Raw genomic sequence first — 26,610 nt, forward strand, 5'->3', positions numbered from 1 at the left:
GCGTACCGTACGCGCACGCGCGCTGTGGGCGCTCGGTGCGCTTCGCCCACCGAGCGCCCACGTTACGCAGTTCGCGGAATTTTTCCGTTTCTACCGTACGCGCACGTTACGCGTACCCCGCGATTTTTCAAAAAACTTAAAAGAAAGTTTTCCCCTTGGGGGCCTTCTGGGACCCCCTGACCAAGGTTAGGGGGGTCAGGAACTGTCCACCCTGCCCCCTTTTCACGTTCTCCACCTTTGTTTTTCACCCCCTCAGACTGCGAGAGACAAAATGGCGGCCGACACTTCCTGGTTTCGACCGATTCGAATGTTTACTAAGATTTAACAACCAATCACAATCGCGCTCGCGCACGGCAGCGTGCGCGTATGGTACATTTTACCGTACGCGCACGGTGCGCGCTTATAGATATATATATTGATTTAAATGCTATTTTCTCTGGAAATCCTGAACAGATTTACACCAGACCTGCAAAAGGCACATCCCTGACCTGAGGACTACCTCTCTGCCAAATTTCAAGTAATTCTGTTCAGCCGTTCGGGCTGTAGCTTGGACTAAAGGTCCTATGGAAAAATGCATGTGGAAAACGTGTTTTGGGACCCCCCCTTTTTCTCAGCCCCCGCTTGACGAATCCCCCCGAGACTTGCAGGGAAGGAGCGGAGCGGAGCGCCCCACCTATTTTGAAAATTTCACGAGGATTCGTCAACCGGCGCCAAAGTTATTCCAAATAGAATGTTGTGGATTTCCTATGGAAACACGGTCCTAACTATAACTATCTACTGGCGACCGCCAGTAGATAATATGTATATATATTCCACAAGAAAACACGCACTCCTTCCACAGTGTGAAAACAGGCCAACTCCAATTGTGCTTCTAAGTTTCTTTATTTGAGGCAAAAGGCAGGTAGGCATTACGCGTTTCAACTCATGTCGAGTCTTAATCATATGCCACTGTGTGTTTGGTGGGTTTGTTAGTTTTTAAATAACGTGACTCATAAACATTAAAAAAGGACAAATATTCACTTAATCACAGTTTTTAAAGGGGCAGTCAGTTTCTTTATATTAATGGATTTCTCGTAATGTATTTAAAAGCAGCAAAAGGAAGTACCATTATTTCGATTTCAGTCAGGTTCAATCCTTTGAACAAAAGTGTTCATAAATACATGTTCCAATTCGCTGCATTTGTTGTTTTTGTAGTCACAGTAGCACAGGGAAATCCCTTCTGCATACCCTGGCTGTAAAACTTTTTTACAGCCAGGGTATGCAGAAGGGATTTCCCTGTGCACTTGATGGTACCCGCCGTCAATATCACATACTGGAAAACCAAGGAAGTCTGCGGCTCAGAAAGTCCCTCTCCCCAGTGCTTCTGGATGGCCGCTATAAGGGGAGAATGCAGCAGATAGTCCCCACGAGGTAAATCATGGCGATCCCTCAGAGTCTCGAACGGTATAAGGGCATTATCATCATACAGGTCACCTAGTGTTGTCAGGCCCAGGTCGCTCCACTGATGCAGTGCTGACCAGTTACCCCCCTGAGGAAGTACCATACACATAGTGATGGGGATTTCGGGGCCATAAGGGCGCGCAATCTGTGCCATCTTCTGGTTTCTGTTCCAACACAATCTAAAAGTTTTGAATTCAGTAGGGAGTGTTTTGAGCGATTGCTGTAAGATAATGCAGGACAGTATTCGACTGGGAACCCGTCTATCCTCCCTCTCACCCACTCCTCTGAATTCCAGAGCCACCGCTTGGGTAAGCCATTGCAACTGGGCCGCTAAATAATAAGACTTGAAATCCGGTACCACCAGTCCACCCTACCCTCTCGGCCGCAAGAGGGTCTTCAGGGCCACTCTTTGCCTGCCAGTGAGCTAGAGGAATCCCGTGATCATCGTTTGTAGGCGTTTAAAGATTGTCGCCGGGATCCAGATGGGAAGGGTCCTACAATAATATAGGAGCCTAGGTAGTGCCACCATCTTAAGCAGGGCCACATGGCCCGCCACAGAGAGCGGGAGCGTACCCCAGAATTCCATAGTGCCCTGAAGCCCCCGGATAGCCCTGCCCATGTTACCCTCCAACAGATCTGCCTGAGTATGATAGATACGGGTCCCCAGGTAAGTCAAACAATTGTATTCCCAATGAACTCCATTAGTAATCGGAGGACCCTCCCTCACTGGAGCAGCGGGAAACAGGCAGGACTTCTCCCAATTCACCTTAATGCCTGCCACTAGTTCGAGGTCTTGGAGCAAACGTCTTGCCCCAGCTAGGGCAGCGCCTGTGTTCGCTAAAAACATGAGAAGGTCATCAGCATAAAGAGCGATGTATTGCATACCGCCATGGACATCGAGACCCCTGTATCGACGTCCCATCCGGGCATGAGCCGCCGATGGCTCAATCGTCAAATCAAATAACAGTGGGGAGAGTGGGTAACCCTGACGTGTCCCTCTGCTCACCGCACACGTGCCTGAGATCAAACCCCCGGTCTTAAAACGTGCTGTAGAGAATCTATACAACAATGCCGTCCAGTTCACAAAGTCCTCCCCCAGCCCAAATGTGTGCATAACCTGAAACAAATAAGGCCATTCTAGACTATCAAAGGCCTTTTCGATGTCTACGGAAAAGATAGCAGCAGATGTCTTTGGCGTGGCTCCTCTTCCTCCACATGGCCCGACGGCGCTCCAGGGGAAGGTGGGGGCCCAAAGATGAGATGTAGCGAATTGTAGTATTCTTTCATATGGGCCGACGCCCCGACTCCCGGAAAGCTGGGGAGGCATGGGCGGAGTCATGTACGGCCTCCTCATCTGGCGAGCGGGAGGAGCAGAATCTCCACGTGGCGAAGTCAGGGCGTGCAGTGACTTCAAATGCCTGTGCTTACCTTGGGACATCGAAGGAGAGCAACGTCCCCTTGTGCGGCTCTGACTCCTGGAATAGCCCTGTGAAAAGGCTTCCCAAAGAGATGAAGAAGACCAAGGCTGACACAAAGTCTCTGAAGACCGCAACAGCCACGCCGCCAGGAGTTTCATACGGCATTCCTTGAGCGCCTTCGTCTTCAGCTTCTGGCAGGAGTCGCAATCTTTGGTGTTGTTGTTTTCCCCGAAACACCATATTCAAATGGAATGCAGGTCTGTAACTGACATTTGTCAAGTACAAGACCCACAAGGCTTAAAGCCTGAAGACATGAGAAAAAGAACAGTTTCCAACCAAAAAATAAACTGTCGAAGTGGGCTGGTAAACGGCCTGAGGAACAGCTTTTCCGGATCCGCATTACAGCATGGAAAAGAAGAAACTCACGTCTCCGCGTCGCAGAGGAGTTTTATAACTCCATTGACGCCACAACCGGAGTTGACGTCATCAAGGAGTCGTACGGCGCCATCACCTGGTGCAGAGAGGTACTGTTGAAAAATTTCGGGATTCAGTCTGACGCCTGGGGAGAATTCAAAAGTTACGGAATATGTGACTAGATGTCTCTATCAGATAAAGCCAATCGGTCACACTCATGTGAGATCTATTAACTGTGTCAATTTTTCTTAGTTATGGGGCTTATTATGGTGTTATGCGATATGAAAAATTCGCTCATATGGCAAAGTCAGATTTTAAATTACAATTTTGAAAATACCACTTTTAGAAAGGTATTGGTAACAAGGAAACCCGAATGTTACCTGAGGACCTTTGGTAAGCTTACGTGTAAAGAACAATGGTCTCAAGACCAAATATATCACAATCAATTTACAAATACATCAAATGATCAATTTATTCAATCCTATATAAAAATCATTGTGATGGCACAGTGCGTGGGTGGTGAGAAACGTGCTCTCTGTTACAAATGTGTGACAATACGTGATCAAGAGTGTGTATCAAGTAAGATCAACACAGACCATTTTATTCTCAAGATCAATCAAATTGGGTCCATAGAATTAGTTGGATGTTTCGATCCTTAAGACAGATAAAAGGATCACCATCAGCACTCTAAGGGCCAGATGTACGACCATTAGATATTGGGAGTCACAATTGGCAAATTTTAGCGATTCGCAAATTGCGAGTCGCAATCTCTAATGTACAACAGTGTCTGAGGCACTGTTTGCGATACCCAATTGGGTCGAAAGGGACCTGCCTCATTAATATGCATGAGGCAGGTCACAGTTTGCAATCCATTGGGAATGGCCGGCACCCACAGGAATAGTGGGCTGCTTTTTAAATAAAGCAGTTTTTTGGGAAATGCAGCCAGTTTTCCTAAAAGGAAAAAAGGATGCATTAAAAAAAAAAAGAAAAAAGTTTTCTTTTTCTTTTTTTAGAGTGGGCAGTGGTCCATGGGACCACTGCTTGCTCTGAAAAATTTTTGGCACCACCATTCACAAAGGGGAAGTGGGCTTATCACCAACTTGAAGTTGGTGGTAAATGCAAATGTTCTGCAACCGCATTTCTGGTTGCAAAACATTCCTACATACCAGTGTGACTCGCTATTAGGAAGAGGCGCCCTTAATATGCCCCTTCCTAATAGCAACTCGCAAACCCTGTTTTGCGAGTCGGTAATAGGTTACCGACTTGCAAAATAGGGTTGGTAGATTGCAAAAAGCATTTTACCAGTCGCAAACAGCCCATTGGGCCATTTGCTAAAGGTAAAATGCTTCGTACATGTGGCTCCATGAAAACATGAGCCCCAGAAAAGCAAAGGACTCAAAGAAAGTAGAGAAAATATAGTAATAGAGTAGAAAAGGCACAATGAGTGTATACTCACTGGGCACTAATCAAACATTGCTGAAGGCAACAATGGGTCTAAATTCAGCTACATCTATAGATTCAAAATACACAAGACAGGAGCCAAAATGTCTGGAAAAACTGGAGCTGGACATATTGAAGGGATTTGAGTCAGTCTCAATAGTCTCAAAATTACTTGTGCAAGGATTTTATAGACTCCCAAAGGCATCAACAATTGCCAGTGTAGTTCGGATGGGTCCAGGTGATCTAACGTGAGGTGTCAGAAAGTACTATCAATTAAAACATTTGTCTGTAAAGAAATTATGTAGGAATGAAGGCCCTATCATTAGAGCACATACCTGGTAATGTGAGCAGGGCAAAGTGGGATGCTTAAAGAATGTAAAAGGCCCTCCAGATGAGTACTGCAAGATCTTCCTGGATCACAGACAAAACTGCTTCAAAGGAGAGCTGAGTGAAGTTGGCTGGGTGCGCTCCAAAAGATGGCTGCTTCTCCTGGGTGATAGAAATGTAGTAAGGACTGCCCTAAATAAGGACACCCGGGTCCTGAAAACACAGAAAAGACTACCTAAAGTATACATAATGAGATCCTGTCGCTAGTGACCACCATCTTGGAAAAGGGGCATTTTCCCTTAAAAGTAAGTAAGGAAGATAATTGTAAAACATATAGTTAAATTGTGAAATAGAAAGAAAAGGGTATTATGAAAAATAACAAAAACAAAAATCACATATTAAAGGAAAAAATGTATTTTGAATTTCCGCAATATACACAATTGATTCGAAACTGATGAGACCCCTGGGGAATACCCAGGAATGCATATAAAGAAATTTCCAGACAATTTCCAGTCCATTAGGTTCAGGGAAAATATCTCTGTGCCAGCTCAAATTAAGTTAGTTCATTGCTTCCGTTTTAAAATATAGTAATATCATCGACTGGCGAATTGCTTGACAGAAACCCCAAAGTGATGTGAGGGGGATAAGAGGCGGCTAATGCATCCCAAGTTAAAATATCTAAATCTCTTCTAGAAGGAGATGGCGTGGGGGATCCCCTTCTTTTTGCTGGAGGTGATGAAGAATGATGGGGAAAACTCACTAGTGACTAGGTAATTCCAAATCTCCAAGTATCAAATCTAGATATAGCTGATGAAGAAGTTAAAGTTGCAAACTATCTTGATGGTAAGGGTGGAAGCCGAAGAGAAGTCAGAACAGAATCCTCTGATGGCATAATCAGCGCAGGGTGAAAAAAATACTCCAAGAAGTTACAGCAGGAAGAATGGATAAGGTTAGTGACTGCAAAGGTTATGTAATTTTCTACAAAAAGCAAAAATCTGTGAGACAACATCAATTTCTGATGTTGATCTGGCATCCGTCCATGTGGCGTCGATCTATCAAAGTGCAGTGTCGAATGCCTTAATGCAGAATGCCTTGACAATGAGCGCCTAAACCTGAATGTCTCGGCACTGAGCATCTGGAGCAACACCTCTACAAAGAATGTATTTAACTTTGATTTCTGGTTCAACCGTGAATTATGTTTACATTTTGATTGATGTTTGGCTGTCGACGTCTATAATAAGTGTAGCCCTTTTTTACAGTAAGCAGATAGCAGCAAACCCAATCTTTGACACTGGTCTGGTCGACGGAGAAAGTCAGGAATGACGAGCATGGTGATGGCTCCTATGTGTCTTTCTTCTTAGATCTCCCTCTGCTGGAGTCTTTTGGAGGTGATGCTAAGGAACCAGTAGCAAGAGCACATTCTCTGCTATCCCGGTCATGCTTTTTCTACTGTTTTACACTCTTGGAGTCCTTCAGCAGTCCTCAGAGGCGAATATCTTCCCTGTTCTTGAGAGTTTGTTTGGACACGTTTTTTTGCAAAACTCACACTCCTTAGTAGAGTGTGATGAAGAAAAGCAGACCACTCATACTAGGTCACCTACTGACTTTTCCTATCATAGGAGACACACTTTACAAAGTGTGAAGGTCTGCTTCCTGGCACAGAAGAGAGTAAGTCCACTTAATAACAACAACAAAAAATTAGATGGAAAGCCTTCTAAACTATGGCCAAATACAAGCTTGAACAACAGACATCTGAGAAAACATTCCATCAAAATAGGAAAATAGGGTGTTTTAAGACTATGACAGTGTGAAGAGATCCTCCCAAATGAGCTAGGAAAGCAGAAATGGTTTTGTGAGCCGACTGCCGGTACAAGGAATGCTTGGACTGGGAAACTGCTGTCTCGTTAAAGGAACAGCGTGCTATTTTCAATCTGCCTTCCTTTGATGCCTATCTCATTGCTTTTTTCCTTTAGAGCGGTCAATTTATTTGATCTTCAAAGTTTTCCTTTAGACTAATGTAGATATCTTAATTTTCTAATGCCAAACCGGCTCTTAAGATGACTACAATCGGCTTCCTTCGTCTACATGTGGTAGCATCCTGAGGTCACCTGGAGTCTGCCAGGGGTCTGCAGATGATCAAAAACTACAGTCATGTCTGTTCATAACAAATCTAAAGAGGATATTGTTAATGCAAGGAAGAGCAGCTCCACAAGGGAAAAAAAACTGTGGACTCAAAGGCGGTTTCATTATTAGAGTGAAGATTTTGCTATGTTCGATAAACTTACGGTGCTCTGATCAACCCAAAAAAAGAGACTATTGCAAACGCAGTGAAGGCAGTAGATAGAAGTTGAAAAGAACACTTACAAAAGGTGTCAGGGTGTTGAAGAGGAGGATGGCTGGTCAGTCTGCAGAGATAAAGACTGCTGTCAAAAACACAGAGGCTTTCAAAGTGCTACCAACAGAAGGAATCCTGAAACTGGTCACGAGAATTGAACAGCTAAACAATATATGGTTGGGGTATCTCCTCAGAGATCAGATGTTAAAAGCAGCTTATCATCTCCCCTCTGCAGTCTGTGATAACAATTTGGGGAAGGGAGGTACAGAGATGATCATTCTGAGAACCTCTGAGGCAAGGAGATATTCTCTTACAGTTGCAAGAAAGAATGTAGTGCATCTTGGGGCCCACTGTCTACTGGTCTTTCCAGACCTGCATCCAGAAACGCTGGTAAAGAAAAGAACCCTAGTGGAGATAAAAAATAAAGTAATGGCAAGGAACCTGGAGACCTCAGTAGACTTCCCCGAGTGTTGTATATGGAGAAGAAATGTGTGTTCTCCTCAGTAGAATCAGTAGTTCCTGGATGGTTTACCTGTAAACTCAGAGCAGTAATCTGCTATCTTGAGTTTCTGCATGTTGAAATGTTGGAACCTGTGGTATGAATGGGCATGGGTTTCCTTACTAGATGGACAGAAAGTACTCCTCCAGATGGAGAGTAGCAGGGGATAGGTTCCTGAGACTATATCTTATTTAGCTACTGTAGTTGTGCTTCTCTGCTAACGTTTTTTTTTCCCTTTTTGTGATCAAATGCAAGTCCAGTGTGATTTGCAATTGGTATAATATTTGGAAAGAGTTTATGTTAAGTTGTCATTGTACCTAATTATGCATGAGAGTCACAGCTGTGAATTGATGTCTTACTGTGCTGCTTTAATTTACATTGGCCAGAATTGTAGAGTTACATTTGCCAGTTCGAATTGTGAAAAGGTAAAGCATTCTAGGATCCCCGCATACAGTGGCGGTGCGTCCATTGGGGGCGTTGGGGCGTTGCCCCACTAAGCTGGAACAGCCCCAACGCCCCCAATGGACGCAAACTCCTGCAAGGGCATTTACGTTCCAATCCAGCCTGAAAATCCTTTTCAGTTTCACTGAGTGCGCGTCGCAGTCTGTGGGTGTGTGTGGGGGCGGGGCTGCCGCTGACGTGGAAATAGCGGCGCGCAGCAGTCCAGCAGACAGCAGTGCGCAATGCGCATGTCAAGTTTTGGGCTCTATTCTGGAATCCTGGCCCGAACATGTGCACACGTGTGTGTGTGGCACTTAGAAACTTTGACTACTATAGTGGTGACTGGGACCCGAGGGTGCGTCTCATAACGCAGCCCCCCGGGTCTCATTATGGGCAGGGACTAAGCCTGCTCTTAAGCCAATCCTGGCGCTGCTGGCACAGTGGCGCTGGTAATGCAGCGCCAGGGTTGGCTGAGTCTATTCACCGCGGTCCGCGCTGCACGCGCAGTGCAGCAGTCGAGTGAGTCATGGTGCGCCGTACGTATGGTATGGCCAATCACACTGCGGCAATGTGAAGCCATGCAATAGTGATTGGCCATTTCAGTCTCTCTCTACGCTGTCGGCGCACCACGTCACCGCGCCAGTGCCTGCTGCCTGCCACACGACACACACGAGACGACACACACGAGGTGCGAGGAGTCACGGTCAGAGAGAGTCACGAGTCGGAGCGAGCACGACGAGCAGACGAGACACAGTGCAGCAGCCAGCAGCGAGTTTTGACTCTAGTATGTATCACTCACTATAATGTGGAGGCTTAAGCTTTTGTATTTTGTAATGTGTACACTGTACAGTACACCGTCACCGAGCCCTTCGACTGAGGCTCTGTCCCTTACACATAAGAACCCCTCTCTCTCCTCACTTGCACTTACCCAGCACTCTAGCCAGCCGGCGGTCCATGCTCTGGCCTAAAAATGCTTTCTTCATACACCGGACTGCCCCAGCCCCTCCCGTCACAGCACGAAGATCCCTCCTTGCACCCAGGTTCGACTGTACAGTTCCAAGACAATTCCCCTCCTCACCCCGGCCCCACCTCCACTCTTCAACTTATTCTCAATTAGGATCCAGGAATGTGCTCTTAAAAGTGCAGTCCACACCCTAGCAACAGGCAAAATAACAGCACCCTCGGTGAGCCCAGGCCAGGCAGGGCCAGTCCCTGCTCTGAGGTGCCTCCGGTAGGAGGTATCGACCAACTCATAGGCACGAGGGCTCCCATTTGGGGTATTTTTGCTTAATTCTGTTATCTTACACACTAGTCCCAATTCAAATTGAAAAAATACACACAAAAGTAGTTATCTACAAGTGTTTCTATCCTCCAAAATACCTCTACAGAAAAATCTGACACTATCTTTTTCGGGCGCAAAATGCAATTTTTTTAAATGATTAGTTACTTTCCATCCTAAATATCAGAGCTTCCTTTCCATTTCTATACCCTTTCGTCATTTTGACAGAATGAAATAAATCTGACTAACATAAAACCCTGCCCCCGGGCTCCGGGACAAGAGAACGGGGGTGTACGACTGCGACTCACCCTTTGGGGCAGAACTAGGGCAGATGGTGGGTGGATGAGGCCCCCTTCCCGCCTCCAGTAGTGGTCGGACAGGGGCCTGTGTGTGTGGCACAAGGCTTATTAGGAAGAAGTGCGCTGCTAGCGTGGAGGAGTACAGACGGCACAGCGAGAGAGCATAACATCACACAACACACACTAAGTAGTATAACAGAAAGCTAATAAAATACGAGGAATGCTCCCAATCCTGCTGTCAAGTACGAAGCGAGGGGATGCGCCCAAGAGAAGGGGAGAGCAAACAAAGACAGATGGAGGGAAAGGGCGCAGAAAAAGATGTGGGAGGAAGAGTGTAATGAACCGCAAGAGGGAGAGAAGAGAACGGAGGAGGCAAAGGGGAGACAGGAAGTGAAAACAATAGTGACAACAGAGAAAAAGGGGATAACGGAGTAGAGATAAAAAAGGTTGTAGAAAGGAATGGTGAAGCGGGGGGGCAAAAGAAGAGACAGGGGAGAGAAACGAGCGTATGAAGTGCAAAGGTGAGAGACTACAAGACAGAGAGGGGTGAGATGGGGTAGGACAAGGTCAATAAGATGAAGAGGAAGAGGAAGGAAGAAAGCAATTACGAGGGAGTAGAATGAGGAGCACGCGAGAGGAAGAGAGAAGAGATGCGAAGAGAGGGAAATGTTGTTATAGATGTAAATGTAGAGATGAGAGGAAGTGTGAATGAGCGAGGAAGGAAAGGGGCAAGGAATAAAATAAATAGAGAAGGAGGGGAGACAAGAAAATGGAAATACGATGGAACGGAGGGAAACTGGAAAGGAAGAGACTAAGAAAATAAGGCAAGAAAGGAGAAGGGCAGAGAGAAGCAAACAAAGATCAGAGGAAGGGCTCAAAGAAAGTAAAGTAAAAAGTGGACAGGGGGAGCTTGATGGCAAGAAAGCTGGAAATTTGCTTGAAAATGCACCATTTTTCCACTCTTTTTTCAAAAATTTCAAGGGGGGAGAACCCCCCCGAACCCACCCCGAACCCCCCTTAGGTTGTTCGGGCTCACTCGCTACGCTCGCTTGCTATGCTGAAGTATGACAAACATTTTACGCCTCACCACTTTCAAATGTCACCGTCCGCCACTGCCCGCATACTGTTGGCAATCATTCTAACATTTATAACTATAAATGAAGATACACAGATTTTGTGGAAAGTCAACAAGATCCTGGAAATGAAGGGAAAAAGAAGGGAAAAACTGAGTTGAGACCATGTTCAGACGACACACTTTAGGAAACTTTTTTCACACTTGCAGGCCTATTGAGCATAGGTGCACCTTGCCTGAAGCCCACAACATTTTACTAAGATTGGAATGTGGGCTGCTGCTTGCTTACACAACCACTACCCCGTTAATGGAAGTAGAGATAAGCAGATGGGTAAGAGGGTACGTGGTGTCCTTTATTCAATTATTTAAAAATAAAATGAAAATGTACCCAAGAAAATCAAGGGGCATTCATTCACGAGGGCCTCAAACAACCACAGAACCAACCACAAGCAGACTGAACTTGGGAGGAATCATGGGTTTCTATCATGGCAATGCTTCCTTAAGGCCAGAAGGGTTGGGTAGAGTCAATCCTGCCATAATATTATCTTGTGTTTTTACATAGTGATTCCTACCACCATTTCAGCCATTTATAAGCGGTGTAAATAACAGATGCCGCTATTTCCAAATTATATGATATTCAATTTATCAATCCCAGATGGATGGAGCACTTAGTCTGCCTACTTCCCCAGGAGCCTAACTCCTGACCTTGGAACCTTGTAGCAAGATGGTGGCAGATGCCTAGGCCAAGATCTCTGTGTCGGCCATAGGGGAAAAGCATCTACCGAGCTTCTTCAGCAGCCTGAACACAGCCCCAGGCATGTGATAGAGTGGTAAATGGGTGAGCCGCATCAAGGGAGTGCAAGAGCTCACTTGCGCTACCCCTCCTAGGCACATCTAGACACATCGCCATCACATCTGGGGCTCAGCTCACTACCTGGCATGCGGCTGGACTACATACACTGGATGACCTGTACAGCAATGGTGTCTTTCTGCCCTGAGGACTTGGCGGGAAGCACAGACTTTTGGCAGGAAGCACAGACTTGCCCCTGGGACAATTTTTACTACACAACTCGTTACTGGCCACGCAGGCACGCACATGGGGTGATATGGCCACTGAGCCACAGTCGCATTTAGTAGTACAATACTTACAGGTTATGGGAACGGGTAGTCACATTGTGCACTGGCTAACTGCCTCGTTTCTGACTCACACGACACCTTCACTGACACGCTTGCGAGCCTGTTGGGAGGAAGATCATGATCGTCCCTGGACAGATAGGGAGTGGACAATGATCTTAGCATGACCACACACATCCCACAGAATGTGAAATTCCAGCTTATACAATTTTATATCATAGACAGAACATACCTAACCCCGCCAAAACAAATTAATATTTTCATCGGAAAGATGCTGCTTGCCCCTGATGTGCACTAGGTGGCGCTGACATGCTCCACATGTTCTGGCGCTGCCCTGCCTTACACGCCTAGTGGCAAGATATCATGACCCGATTATCCCCCTGCACGGAACGTCCAGAATTACACACTTGGGAGGAGTGTGCTAGGTCTGGTCCCAAGACCTAAAAGACACAGGGTCACTTCCCAATTCCTTGACCTGGGCTTTATAACTGCTATGCGACCTATTTTTTACTTGCAGGTGGAAGTCCCCAGATTAAGACCTGAATACAATAAGCAGACGGAGAGTACAGCGCTACACAGGGTGGACAACCTAGGACTGTATCCAGTAGCTCAAAACTGGAACTGGTACGCAATACTGGTAGGTTTCTCATCATCGACACAGGCACCAGAGGAGAACACATACGATTGAGGATAGTGGTGGAGGTTGGGAGAAGCAGACTGTCCCATGTTAGAAAAGACATTAGGAGCTAGAATCACCGCTTTATTGATTACAGACATGCAAGAGGGTGGCGGCGCTCTGACATCCATGATCATGAACATGCACCGGCGTGGCTGGTTGTGGATGGGTGGGGGGTATGACACAGTTGTGTATCACTGTACTTGTGGACTCTAGTTGGTCACTTTATATAAGTTTTTCTTCTTAACATAACCAAGAATCTTGCAATGTACGCTGGTTGTTTTGATGCCTGCACAGTATATTTGTCAAATGCCGTGATAATACAGGCGGGAAGGGGGCAACTGCCTTTGGTAATCCTGGCTCCATACTGAAAATGTCATTTGCTGAATTCCACATATGAGATATGCACCTGCTGTCATCAGAAGCAGATGATATGTTGTTTACTGTAATGTCATATGAGCTGTTACTGTAAGAGATAACCACCAAAATGCAATAAAGATATTCATTAAAAAAAAGGCAGAGAAAGAGCTGCGGTGCGATGTCCAGGAGCCGGCAAAAGGAGCATGGCCACTGGGAGTCATTTCATGATGGTGAACACCACAAACTGAAGGGGTCTAATGTGGGAGAGCAAGGACGCCTCCAAATACAGAGCAGAGCCAAGTGGGAAGATCAAGAAGACCTCTGAAGAGATACAAGGTCAAAAGGGAGAGGAAAGAAAAAATCATGGTGGATCTCTTCTACAGACTGATAATGATGCCCTTAAGGTGTGGAGATTAGTTAAGGAGGGTAGCAGCATACAGAAAGCGTGAGAGCCTGTCAAGCAGTTCCTAGAAAGTGGTAATGGGTGTGGGATTCAAGACACCCCATTTAACTAGGGTAAAGAACAACGAAAAGGAGCATGGTGTGACGGCCAGCAGAGGCAGGGAGCTTGGGTGACTCTCTGAGCAAACTGGAGACAGGCCTGTGGTGGTCCCTGCCTGGCGACAGTGTGACCGAACCACCCAAACAAGTGAGTGGTATAGCCCAGGGACTTATAGCGTTCCACAAGGCTTCATATAGGAGAAATAGTGTAGTGCCAAGTAACAAACCTGTGATCAGATGGAAACCAATGAACTAGGCCCATTTGGGAACTGAGTCCCTATTCAGGCGAACAAGAGGTGTAAGCTGTAGTAGGAGGGCAGACAGTTCTGAAAACTAAATGCATAAAGGCACAGCACCCAGATGTAACTGGAGAGGCTAACATTGTGGAAAGCTCCAACAAGAGATGTTACAGACAGGCCGGGGAGGGCTACACCAGGGCACCTGGTCAGCAAAGGGCCCAGTGTTCTGGAATATTATAGGATTCCATAGACCGCCATAAAAAATTCAGTCATATCCCTGAACACACAAGATGCAGAACTGAAGGGAAGCGACACACAAGAAGAATGTGCCCCATTTTACAGGAGATGAGAAAGCTCTGATGGTCGTCCTATGCAATCAGTGAAAAGGACCCACTCCACACCACCATTACTGCTGCACTTCTCACAGGTCCATGAAGTAGTAAACAATCAGCGGAAATCTAATCACACACCAAACAAGACCTACAAGCCCCAAGTTACAGTATAGTGAGATACCCTAAATGAGCTGATTAGTAGGATTGAGTAGGCACTGGGAAGTAAGCTGTACATGTTTCCAATTACCAGTGCAAAATTGAAACTTTGGGCCTGCATTGGCACTTGTTAACCACATACCCATTCCTATTCACTCTGCTATGAGACAAAAAAGACTTTGCACAGGACATGAAGAGCCAGGCCTGTGGGTTCTGGGTAGAGAGGGGATATCAAACAGTAAAAGATATGCTTTATGGTTTATGGGGGAAAGAGGGAGATTAAGACTTTCAAGCAGGCTAAGCAAGATTTTGGATAGTCAGAGAATGAAATATTTCGATAAATGCAGGTCAGGCAGTGGATGCCACACCCACTGATGAAAGAAGGAGCCATGGGGCACTCTCCCCACTTGAGAAATTCTTCAACTATAATGACAATAGCCATACCATATTGTACATTTATTGACTACTGAACAGTTTGCGGGAGAACAGAAAGATCACATTTAACAAGAGTGGAAATGGAAATTAGGGATAACGCTAGACACACACTAATGGCAGGACATCTTAATTAGAGCAAATAATTCTGTGGGTTAAGTGGGGGCAGAGAATCCCTTTTCAAAATCTTATATTGCTATCATTTATATGCCAATGCACCTGGAGCTATGTATGCATCATCCTGGAAGGAAGGTTAGGCTGTAGAGACTGTGATGTTAAATGGTACACTTACTAACGCATGTCCTGTGGTCTTCCCTGTGTCTAGTGCTCTTCTAATCTAAATTCGATAGATCGACTTATCACCCATAAGGGTACCCAGACGCTGGGAGCCATTGGGGAGATTAAGTGAGCTGCTACCCAGAGTCACATGATGCTGAGCTATGCTCCTGCCAGTGTCGAGGATCGAACTGCGAGTCCTACTCTGCAGAGTAAGCTGCTCTGGCCGCTGCGCCACACCTCTCCCTGAGAGGCAAGTATGCCAGGAAATTGAATAGGCCACAGGTTCATTCCAAGCAGATTGCCTTTGTTAGATCTTCTTAGGATTGGAAAAGATGGTCAAGACAGCACATATAAAGGAAAGGAAATGGACTTTAGAAAGCAGTGGAGCACCAACATAAACTACCTAATCTGAGACTTCAAAGAACTGCAGTGCCCCCAGCGACAACAATGGTACGCATTCTAGAATGGTGGATTTGGATTTTTATTAGAAAACAAATGGAAACAGCCTTATTCTAAAAGAATAGGGGGGCATGCCAGTAAAACAACAGGACTCGGGTGAAGTTAGGCAGAAATGTCATGACAACACCCTTGGATTCAGTGGGTATACAAAAGGAGAGGCGTCCTGGAGGTAAGTTAGATTTAAAAAGGGAGAATGGGGGTGGTGAAAGTTAATTGTTATCTAAGGCTGAACCAGCATTTGTCTGTATGTTATAAAAAGTTAATAAGAAAGAACACATTTAAACTAACTTGTGACGTTCATAAAACTGCAGTGTGTGTTAGAGTATTTTCTGCAAGCAGTGACATACAGGTGAGTGATAGCTAGCCGCCTCCTAGCTGGGCAGTCTACCTACACATACAAAGTGCAGGCCTAATTGAAGCCAACATGAATTATGGTGCGTAAATACATTTGTGGCAGTGGCAGCTGGCATGTACCGAGGGTGGGGGCGGGGGCACAAAAATAAAATAAATAAACGTACTTTTCTAGCAGCGCAAACTCCTCCTCCCTCGGGTGTCTTCAGGAAGCTACCGATGCAGGAAACTGCACTACCCAATTCTGGTGCTGCTTTCACAGCATGAAAGCACCACCAAGATTGGATAGAGCAGGCTCTTCCAGCACTCCTAAGAGCCCTGGAGCCCTGCGCTCTCTCTAACCTTGCTGTCTAGGACAGCTAGGTTAGAGAAGTTTAAAATGTGCATGTTTGGCTGGCCATCCCAAGACGACTGGCCTACTAGATATACACTTTTAAAAGCGCACAGCTTCATGTTGCTTCCACTGGGCACTGTGCTGGCCCCGCCTGTCCTTACTCTTTTAGTTCAGGACGTGTTGCTGAAAAATGATAATAAATCAACTTTATTACCGTTGTATTTTTCAGCTGAGGGGCTTGTGGGGCAACGCTCCTCCACTTATATGGTGAGTTTGTTGACAGGTCTGCTATTGACATAAACGGTCTGTATTACCAGAGATCCCCGTTAGAACCATTACACTGAGGAACAAACCATGTACGACCATGTTCATAATTATCTACAATAGCAGAGTTGAAAATATGACTCATTTAAAGGAACCTTATTTCTGGCATGTAACATATGACATACATCACCATCTCATGTCCAGACGAATTTTTGTACAGAAACCTATCTCTATACAAACTAAGAAGGTTTTGCAACATATCAATGCATCTTGTGTGACTCACCCAACAGCCGGAATTCGTTATGTATCTCAGAAAGCTCTGGCTTTACAGGTCTCACTTCATGATCTAAAGGTTCGCCACTTCCCAATACAAAAAAATGGGGTTTACGGGCAATAGAAAATAAACAGATTTTCAAACCAGCAAATTCACTTATATGAATGCATACCACGTTGCACATCATCTTCAACTATGTTGCTATCCTTAATGGACTCCTTGACCATAAGCCAGTCTTCATTTAGGACATTAGAAGGACGACGGCAGATCTGGTCCACTGGCACTTCATCCAAATATTTCAAATGAGGGATGAGTTTTTTCACTTCTGCTCGGTAATTATAATCTTCTGTCTGAAACATAATTCACACAAATGTATTCGTTTTGTCACAAAGGTTTACCGGGGTAACACAATCAGATCTAGCCTCGAAGCCAAACAGCTTGGATATTAATGGAAGTCTATAAATAATACAGAACAATATAAATAACCTTGGCAGATTTCAGTACCGGAAACACAAAAAACGTGGAATCAGTGCTAGCTTTAAAACCGTCCTACCCATCCTTTTGAATACAATTGTCATCATCCCTGCTGCCCTAACTCCTTCGAGTCTAATTTCTTTTGAGATAAGGTCCCCCTTTTTCTCACTTCCCAGCAGCATCTACTGTAAGATCGTTATTTTCAACACAAATAAAGACAGTTTAGGGATGACAAATCTTTCCTATGGCGTTTGTAACAGACCTTCAGACTGCACTAGTTGCAGCTTCGTCAGCCATGGTTTAAAAATGTTGGTTCTGTGTGCTTTTAGGTCTCGCCTATTCTATCCCGCAGGGATGGATAGGCGAGATTATAGTAAGCAGTCCGAAAAGTCTACCTAGCTGCGGATCGCGTACAGTTCATGTGAACACAATCACGCGCATTGTCAAAAACTGCCAAAACCACGCACATTCTTTACAGCTTCCATTTTCTACCAGACACTTCGTGCGTGCGCGCCGCGCTCTCCCTCTGTTGCCACACGCATTCAGCTCACCAGGCTGCACACCCCCTCACTCTCCATATGGTCGCACGCCTTTTCTTTGATCTCCGCCGCGCGTTCTCACAGGCTCCTCTCCGCCCACGAGTCTCTCCCCTTCCATGTAGTTCCGCCCCGCCTTCTCTTTCTCGCATTTTTTGGGGGGGGGGGGGCATTGTGTGACTGACTACTTGACCTCGTGCCTATGAGTTTTGCATGCGTCTATTATATTTATTTACTTTAAATGTTTTTTTTAACCGCCCACAACCATGCGCATTCTTTACAGCTTCCATTTTCTACCAGACACTTCGTGCGCGCGCACCGCGCTCTTCCTCTGTTGCCACACGCATTCAGCTCACCAGGCTGCACACCCCCTCACTCTCCATATGGTCGCACGCCTTTTCTTTGATCTCCGCCGCGTATATGGTCGCACGCCTTTTCTTTGATCTCCGCCGCACGTTCTCACAGGCTCCTCTCCGCCCACGCATCTCTCCCCTTCCGTGTAGTTCCGCCCCGCCTTCTCTTTCTCGCATTTTCTTTTTTTTGGGGGGCTTTGTGTGACTGACTACTTGACCTCGTGCCTATGAGTTTTGCATGTGTCTATTATATTTATTTACTTTGAATGTTTTGGTTTTTTTTAACCGCCCACGCGTCTCTCCTCTTCCATGTAGTTCCCCTCCGCCTTTTCTTTCCATCTTTTTCTGATTTTAGGCTTTGTGCGACTGACTACTTGACCTCGTGCCTATGAGTTTTGCATGCGTCTATTATATTTATTTACTTTGAATGTTTTTTTTTATTTAACTTTACGCACCCAACATTTTTTTTCATTTAACTTTACGCACCCAAACACGTTCATTGTTTCCTTTCCTTCTTACATTCTTATGCGAAACAAAAAAAACACTCTCTCCACAAACAGCACTTTTATCCTGTCTCTCCTCTCTGTGTTTTGCTGTCTGCCCTCGTCTTCAATATTTTCCAGCCTCTGTGTTCTGCTTTACGCATCCAAACACGTATGCTTTTGTCTGATTTTCCTGCTTACAATCTCATGCAAAACAAACAAAAAATCACTCTCTCTACAAACAGCACTCCTCTCCACCCACGCGTCTCTCCTCTTCCATGTAGTTCCGCCCCGCCTTCTCTTTCTCGCATTTTCTCTTTTTTTGGGGGGCTTTGTGTGACTGACTACTTGACCTCGTGCCTATGAGTTTTGCATGTGTCTATTATATTTATTTACTTTGAATGTTTTGGTTTTTTTTTAACGGCCCACGCGTCTCTCCTCTTCCATGTAGTTCCCCTCCGCCTTTTCTTTCGTGCATCTTTTTCTGATTTTCGGCTTTGTGCGACTGACTACTTGACCTCGTGCCTATGAGTTTTGCATGCGTCTATTACATTTATTTACTTTGAATGTTTTTTTTTATTTAACTTTACCCAACGTTTTTTTTCATTTAACTTTACGCACCCAAACAGGTTCATGGTTTCCTTTCCTTCTTACATTCTTATGCGAAACAAAAAAAAACACTCTCTCCACAAACAGCACTTTAATCCTGTCTTGCCTCTCTGTGTTTTGCTGTCTGCCTTCGTCTTCAATATTTTCCAGCCTCTGTGTTCTGCTTTACACATCCAAACACGTATGCTTTTGTTTGATTTTCCTGCTTACAATCTCATGCAAAACAAACAAAAAATCACTCTCTCTACAAACAGCACTCCTCTCCACCCACGCGTCTCTCCTCTTCCATGTAGTTCCGCCCGCCTTTTCTTTCTCGCATTTTTTTTTGGGGGGGGGGCTTTGTGTGACTGACTACTTGACCTCGTGCCTATGAGTTTTGCATGTGTCTATTATATTTATTTACTTTGAATGTTTTGGTTTTTTTTAACCGCCCACGCGTCTCTCCTCTTCCATGTAGTTCCCTCCGCCTTTTCTTTCTCGCATCTTTTTCTGATTTTCGGCTTTGTGCGACTGACTACTTGACCTTGTGCCGTCTTCAATAGTTTCCAGCCTCTGTGTTCTGCTTTACGCATCCAAACACGTATGCTTTTGTCTGAGTTTCCTGCTTACATTCTCATGCAAAACAAACAAAAAAACACTCTCTACAAACAGCACATTTATCCTTTTATTCTGTTTTGCCTTACACAATGCCCTACACACATTAGACCACACAAAATGCCACCTCACACACTGTCCTACACACATTAGACCCCCAAACTGCCACCTCACACACTACCCTACACACATTACACCCCACAAAATGCCAACTCACACACTGCCCCACACACATTAGCCCCCTCACCCCCAAATAAATAAGAATACAGTTTACTTCCAAGGCACTGCAGTCATTTACGAGAGCCAGTGTCAGATTGTGTACTTTTTTTCAATACTAACACAGCCTTTAAAGAAAATAGAAACAGTTTACTGACAAGTCACTAACCAACACTGCCCCCTCTCACACAGACCACACACAATGCCCCCTCACACAGACCACACACACTGCCCCCCTCTCACACAGACCACAAACACTGCCCCCTCACACATACCACTCACACTTACCCCTCCACACAGACCACTCACACTTACCCCTCCACACAGACCACACACACTGCCCCCTCACACAGACTACACACACTGCCCCCCTCACACAGACTACACACACTTCCCCCTCACACAGACCACACACACTGCCCCCCTCTCTCACAGACCACACACACTGACCTCTCTTCACACACTGACCCCTTGACACACTGCCCCCACATACACTGCTCTCACACATTACCCACTCACAGTACTTTAGGTCACACACACTGCACCCTTACACCCCGCACACACACACAGCCCGCACCCTTACACACTCACACTGTGCCCTCATACAATTCCCCCTCACAAACTGCCCTCTTACACACTGCCCCCTAGTTCGTACGATGTCAGTAGGTGCCTTTTCTAAATTTTAACAGAAACAAAAACGTTACAGGATCAAAGCGTTTCTAAAACGCATCAGTAGATTTTGGGTTTTTTTCGACGGTTAATGTCGATTGGTGCTAGGTGTTTTGTGCTTAAATTAGAATTATTGTTTAACTTTATTTAACAAATGATCAAAGTTCACGTGGACGTTGCAATCTGAAAATGTTGTGGCGCGTGCCACGCTCTCCCTCTGTTGCCACACGCATTCAGCTCACCAGGCAGCACACCCCCTCACTCTCCATATGGTCGCAAACCTTTTCTTTGATCTCCGCAGCGCGTTCGCACAGGCTCCTCTTCCGCCCCGCCTTCTCTTTCTCGCAACTTTTCCGGAATCTCGGCTCTGTGTGACTTACTACTTGACCTCCTGCCTCTGTGCTTTGCATTCATCTCTTATATTTATTTACTTTTGATTGTGTGTTTCATTATTTTACTTTACGCACCCAAACACGTATGCTTTTGTATGACTTTCATTCTTTGCTTTCCTGCTTACATTCTGATGAAGATCACTCTCTCCACTAACAGCACTTTTATTCTGTTGCGCCTCGCTGTGTCTTGAGGTCTGCCCTCGCAAGTCGCCTGCAACTGGTCCTTCACATACACTGGCCCCTCGCACACAGACCACACACTGCCCCCCTCTCACGCAGACCACACACACTGCCCCCCTCTCACACAGCCCACACATACTGCCCCACTCTCACACAGACCTCACACACTGCCCCCTCACACTCTGCACCCCCGCTCACACTCTGCACCCCCTCACACTATGCACCCCCTCACACTATGCACCCCCTCACACTATGCACCCCCTCACACTCTGCACCCCCTCACACTCTGCACCCCCCTCACACTCTGCACCCCCCTCACACTCTGCACCCCCCTCACACTCTGCACCCCCCTCACACTGCCCCACTGACACACTGCCCCACTGACACACTGCCCCTATACACTCTGCACCCTCACACATTACCCACTTACACTACTTTAGGCCACACACACTGCATCCTTACACCCCGCACACACACACACAGCCCGCACCCTTACACACTCACACTTTGCCCTCATACAATGCCCCCTCACACACTGCCCCCTATTTTGTACGATGTCAGTAGGTGCATTTTCACTTTTTAAAAAAAGTCAAAAACGTTACAGGAACCAAACGTTTCCAAAACGCATTTTAAGCATTTTTTTTGTTTTCGGTCAATGTTTGTTGGTGCCTTGTATTTGGTGCGAAAGTTAAAACTATTGGAATTGTAAATGACAAAGCTATTAATTTAGCTATTTTCAAAACCAACACATAAATACAAAATTTGGCATACAATACCAATAGCTCAAACTTTCCTAATGCGAGACCTATTGCATTGCAAATGCTTGTTTTTATGTGAGAGGCTCACTGAAGAAACTTCAGGCTTTGAATCAGTATTGGCTTGGTAACACGTTTGAAGACACTGTGTTTATCGTTAGACTATCAAGGAAAGAAATTTGGGCTGTGTGTGTCTGCTGTGTGAGTACCTGAAAGAGAAGTAAGTTGTAGGTGTGCTTTCAATGGATTTTGAGCATTAGGCCACGAGTATTCTATGCTAGCATCAATTAGGCAGACTTTTTACTATAATAATATATTTTGTTAATAAAGTTTTCAGTGTCAACCAACAGCATTGTTCAAAATATCCAAACAAAAAGTACAATCAACATACACAGTAATTCTAATGTATTCAGTGCAAACCCTTTTAAGCCCCCCTTTAACACACTCCAACAAAAACAAACAGGGTAGTTCCCCTCACAGACACACTGCCTCTGTCCCAAAATCGCACCGTATCGAATAAAAAGGTCTAACTCTGTTGGGTTAGGATGTAAGTGACCTTCCTGGGGACAGCTAACTAAAGTCTGCCCCCAAAGCATAATAAAACCAACTCTATCTGACTCTAGTATGCGCGCTTCTCCATTACTAAGGTATTTTTTTTGTTTTCAAATATTTTTATTATTTTTACCAAAGAAAAAAGAAAACAAGCATTTGCAATGCAATAGATCTCGCATTCACCCGAGTTTGAGCTATTGGAATTGTAAATGACAATGCCTTTTATTTATGTTTCGGGTTTTAAAACATAAATAAAAGGCATTGTCATTTACAATACTAATAGCTTAAACTCTTGCAAATGCGAGACCTATTGCATTGCAATAAAGGGCCTTCTTGACCGCTTCTTAGATTGTAAATATCAGAGGAAGAGACCGGCCTGCGACGTCTTCAAAGTAGTGATAAATAGTGCAGTGAAGGAGATGTGTAAGTGTTGTAAATTACACAGACACAAAGTGTGAAGTGAGAGTTACATATGATCCGAGTTTTAAACACTAACAAAGCGCTCCAACACCTTTCGCTCTGTGATTACCCTGTCGCCGGTCAGGGGGATTTGAGTGTGCAGTGTGGCATTGTGTAATGTCATTGCTATCTTTGACCTAATAAAAAACACTACAGCTGTAGTAGGACCCTGGCTTCACCTCCTGGTGCAGGGCAGGCTGTGCTTTATGGCAGGGAGGGAGGGATGGTCTCAGCTGCAGCTGCAGCCTTGTACAGTGCCCTTGCTATTACTAGTGGGTAAGAGGCGCTGAGGTGGTGGTATTGGTATTGGTGGTGGTAGTATTGGTGGTGGCATTGGTGATGCTGGTAGCTTTGGTGGTACTGGTGGCGGTGTTATTGGTGATGCTGGTATTAGTATTGGTGATGGTGGTACTGGTAGTATTGGTGGTGGTAGTATTAGTGGTGGTGGTGGTATTGGTGGTATTAGTGGTAGTGGTGGTATTGGTGGTGGTATTGGTGGAATTGGTATTGGTGGTTGTGGTATTGATATTGGTGGTGGTATTGGTGGTGGTGGTTGGTGGTGGTGGTACTGGTGGTGGTTTTGGTGGTATTGGTAGTGGTATTGGTGGTGGTGCAGGTATTGGTGGTGATAATGGTGGTGGTGGTATTGGTGGTGGTTTTGGTAATGGTGGTGGTATTGCTGGTATTGGTGGTGGTGGTGCTGGTGGTATTAGTAGTGGTATTGGTGGTGGTATTGGTACTGGTGGTATTGGTATTGGCGGTGGTGGTATTGGTGGTGGTATTGGTGGTGGTGGTTTTGGTATTGGTGGTGGTGTTGGTATTGGTGGTGGTATTAGTATTGGTGGTAGTGGTGGTAGTATTGGTGATATTGGTGGTGGTGGTGATATTGGTGGTGGTGGTGGTATTGGTAGTATTGGTGGTGGTGGTGGTATTGGTGTGTTGGTGGTGATGGTATCGGTGGTGGTGCTAGTGGTGGTGGTATTGGTGGTGGTGGTGTTGGTGGTGGTGGTGTTGGTGGTGGTGGTATTGGTGGTGGTGGTGTTGGTGGTACTGGTGGTCGTGTTGTTAATAAAACAGGCTTTTGAAAACAACCCGTCAGGTGGGTTTAGTGCAAATGACATATAACGCTGTTGTCAGCCTCAGCCCATTTGCACAGGATTATGTGCTACCTGGAATTCACATGACTTAATTTGCTAATCATTTCTAAATTCATTTTACTTGGGGGTGGGGGCTTGAAACAGACACAAGATAATGCCAGGTTAAAGTGATTGAAAGCAGGTGCCAGTGTTACGGGGACGGCCGTGCTGCTTAAAAAAACAAAAGCAGTTTCAGCTGAAGCAGCGCATTTCTGGCTTGAAGTAAGAGTAACTAAATAAAGTAAATAGTGCGTAGAGACTTAAAAACAAGTCCCCTGTACTGTAACAACCGATATAAAGGGACCAGTAGCCATGGGAGATTACAAATGAAGACAAGGTCGCACTAAGGAGGGACTAACAAGCCTATTAACGAATCCAAAGGCAGCATTTACGAAAGACAATGACACAAACCAAAGAAAAATATGGGCGCAGAGTGAGTGCGGCTTCTCTCCCATATTATACTACAACAGTCTTGCATAGCGAGTAGCGCATGTGTGCTGCCGCTAGGCTCGACCTACAAAGGAAAGAAGCAGATCCATGATATAGAATTCACATTACACTTCTGTTACAATACATAAAGTGAGGAGAGCGCATGTAAGCATATGTAACAATGGCTGCAAATGGAAATGTATCATACATCGGCTGGTTATAGCTGAACAGATAACGTCAATATTATAAACATAGAGGGTCAAAGAACTATCTGAAACGCGTTTGAGTAGCAGTGAGATCGTGGTGACCCTTCTTATATAAATGAAGAGTAAAATGGCAATGCTAGAAGGGGTCATGGAAAGAAGGGAAAGAAGTGGGAAAACAGGAGAAACCCCAGAGAAAGAGGGGGCAGTAAAAGAGAGGAAAAGAGGGAGAGATAGGGAGAGAGAGGCTACACTGAGTCTGGCTGATAGAACTACCGGTAATTGTGGTCGGGTCCCACGGAGTGCTCAGCAGAGGTCGAGAAACTGATCACCTTCTATAGGTAGGAAACAGACTAAATGGAGGTTTGCTTTTCTGTAAATATTTATGGAACAGGAGGCACTGTCGAATGTTGTTAACAGGATGTTGTCCGCGCTTCTGAGCACAACAAGTTCCACCATTTTTCAAAGGAGCTCACTGCTGTTAAAATCCACTTTGAAAGTATTGTCTTGGTGCCCAGAGACAGAAGAACGTCAATCAACACTAAGGACTTTTTAGTAATATCTGCTGCATCAGGATTTGCATGTAGGCCCAAAGCAACGGTTAAGAAATTGATTTCTAAATCTACCCTAGTTATATTGTGGATCAGTGCCTGTAGCCTATCCCATAGTGGATGGGCAATCTTACAGGTAAAAAACACATGATTAAGGGCCCCCAACCCCTCCTCACATTGGCAATAGGTTATCAGAGGCTCTCAGACCAATCTTATGGAGTCTGGATAGAATCCAGTATGAATTGTGAATAGACCAGATTCAGGATTGTGCTAGAGCTGGCGTGATTTTTGCCGAGAAGGGGGATCGCCATAATTTCTGCCATGTGGTGTCTGGGAACATCTTGTTAGGTGAGGAATTTACGTGAATTTCCCATGTCCGGGCAAGCGATCTCAGTACATTCCCTTTGGGAGATTCTAAAAGTTTATATATATACGATGTAATATGACCTTTTCTTTGTAGTTACCCTGCAGTCCGGGAAGGTCTGGTATATGCGAAGACTTCAATCCACCCATGGCACTTTTCAATCTCAGAAATGAATAAACATCTATGTTGGGTAGCTCAAAATTTCAGTTGTAGGGATGAAAACAGAATAGGATATGAGCGGGAGCCTAGATCTCCTATAGAGTTTATGCCTTTCCTCGCCCATCAGTACTAGAACACCATCCTCCCATCTAGTTTAGTCTTGCGGTTACGCTAGAGGGAGGCCATAGTGGAGCCAGCAATATGATACTCTAGATGCTTATCAAGCTGTAAAAGAGCCGTAATTGTAATCATTATTATAGATTCTGAGTGTTGCACAGGGAGCCTGGAAATATTGTGTTTAGTGATGGTGTCTGTTGGACCTGTCAGCCCTAGGGTGGTCTCCCCATCTATTTTTGATCGTGCCTCATTTTTTCCACCCTCATTTTGATGTTGGACTTAGGTCTCCGGGCGCCTTTTCATTGACAATCAGTTTTAAGGTGCAGGTGCTCCCTTCTCCCAAGATGGCTGCCACAGACCCCTGCTACTGCAGAGTGGTCTTTCATAGTAGCACCCTAGCTGCCAGGAGCTGGCTGGAACCCCACAACAATGTTGCAACACCAGCCTGCCTTTTTTTGTCCCATAGGTAGAATGGGGAAGCTCCTGGAATGTGCTGGAACCTTCTAGAAGGGAGGTGTGGTTTTACTTTTGCCGCCTTGGCTAGAGGTCACCTAACCTAGGGCTACTTAAGTGAGGGAGGGAACTTTTTCTAGTTAGTTGGCCAGTGGGGTAAAGCAGAGCTGGA

The 26,610-nt window shown here is 45.4% G+C and overlaps 1 protein-coding gene across 1 annotated transcript in view; it reads right to left on the bottom strand.

Annotated features, from left to right (window-relative positions):
* The window catches only part of LRRC56 (leucine rich repeat containing 56), a 943,429-nt gene that overhangs the window by 301,964 nt on the left and 614,855 nt on the right, over window positions 1-26,610 (bottom strand). Inside the window, exon 9 of the mRNA XM_085644809.1 lies at window positions 16,928-17,105. Within this exon, the coding sequence (XP_085500935.1) occupies window positions 16,928-17,105 (178 nt within the window). The remainder of the gene's footprint in view (window positions 1-16,927; window positions 17,106-26,610) is intronic.

The sequence above is a fragment of the Triturus cristatus genome, chromosome 3_1 (assembly GCF_964204655.1).
Source record: "Triturus cristatus chromosome 3_1, aTriCri1.1, whole genome shotgun sequence".
Taxonomy (NCBI): Eukaryota; Metazoa; Chordata; class Amphibia; order Caudata; family Salamandridae; genus Triturus; species Triturus cristatus.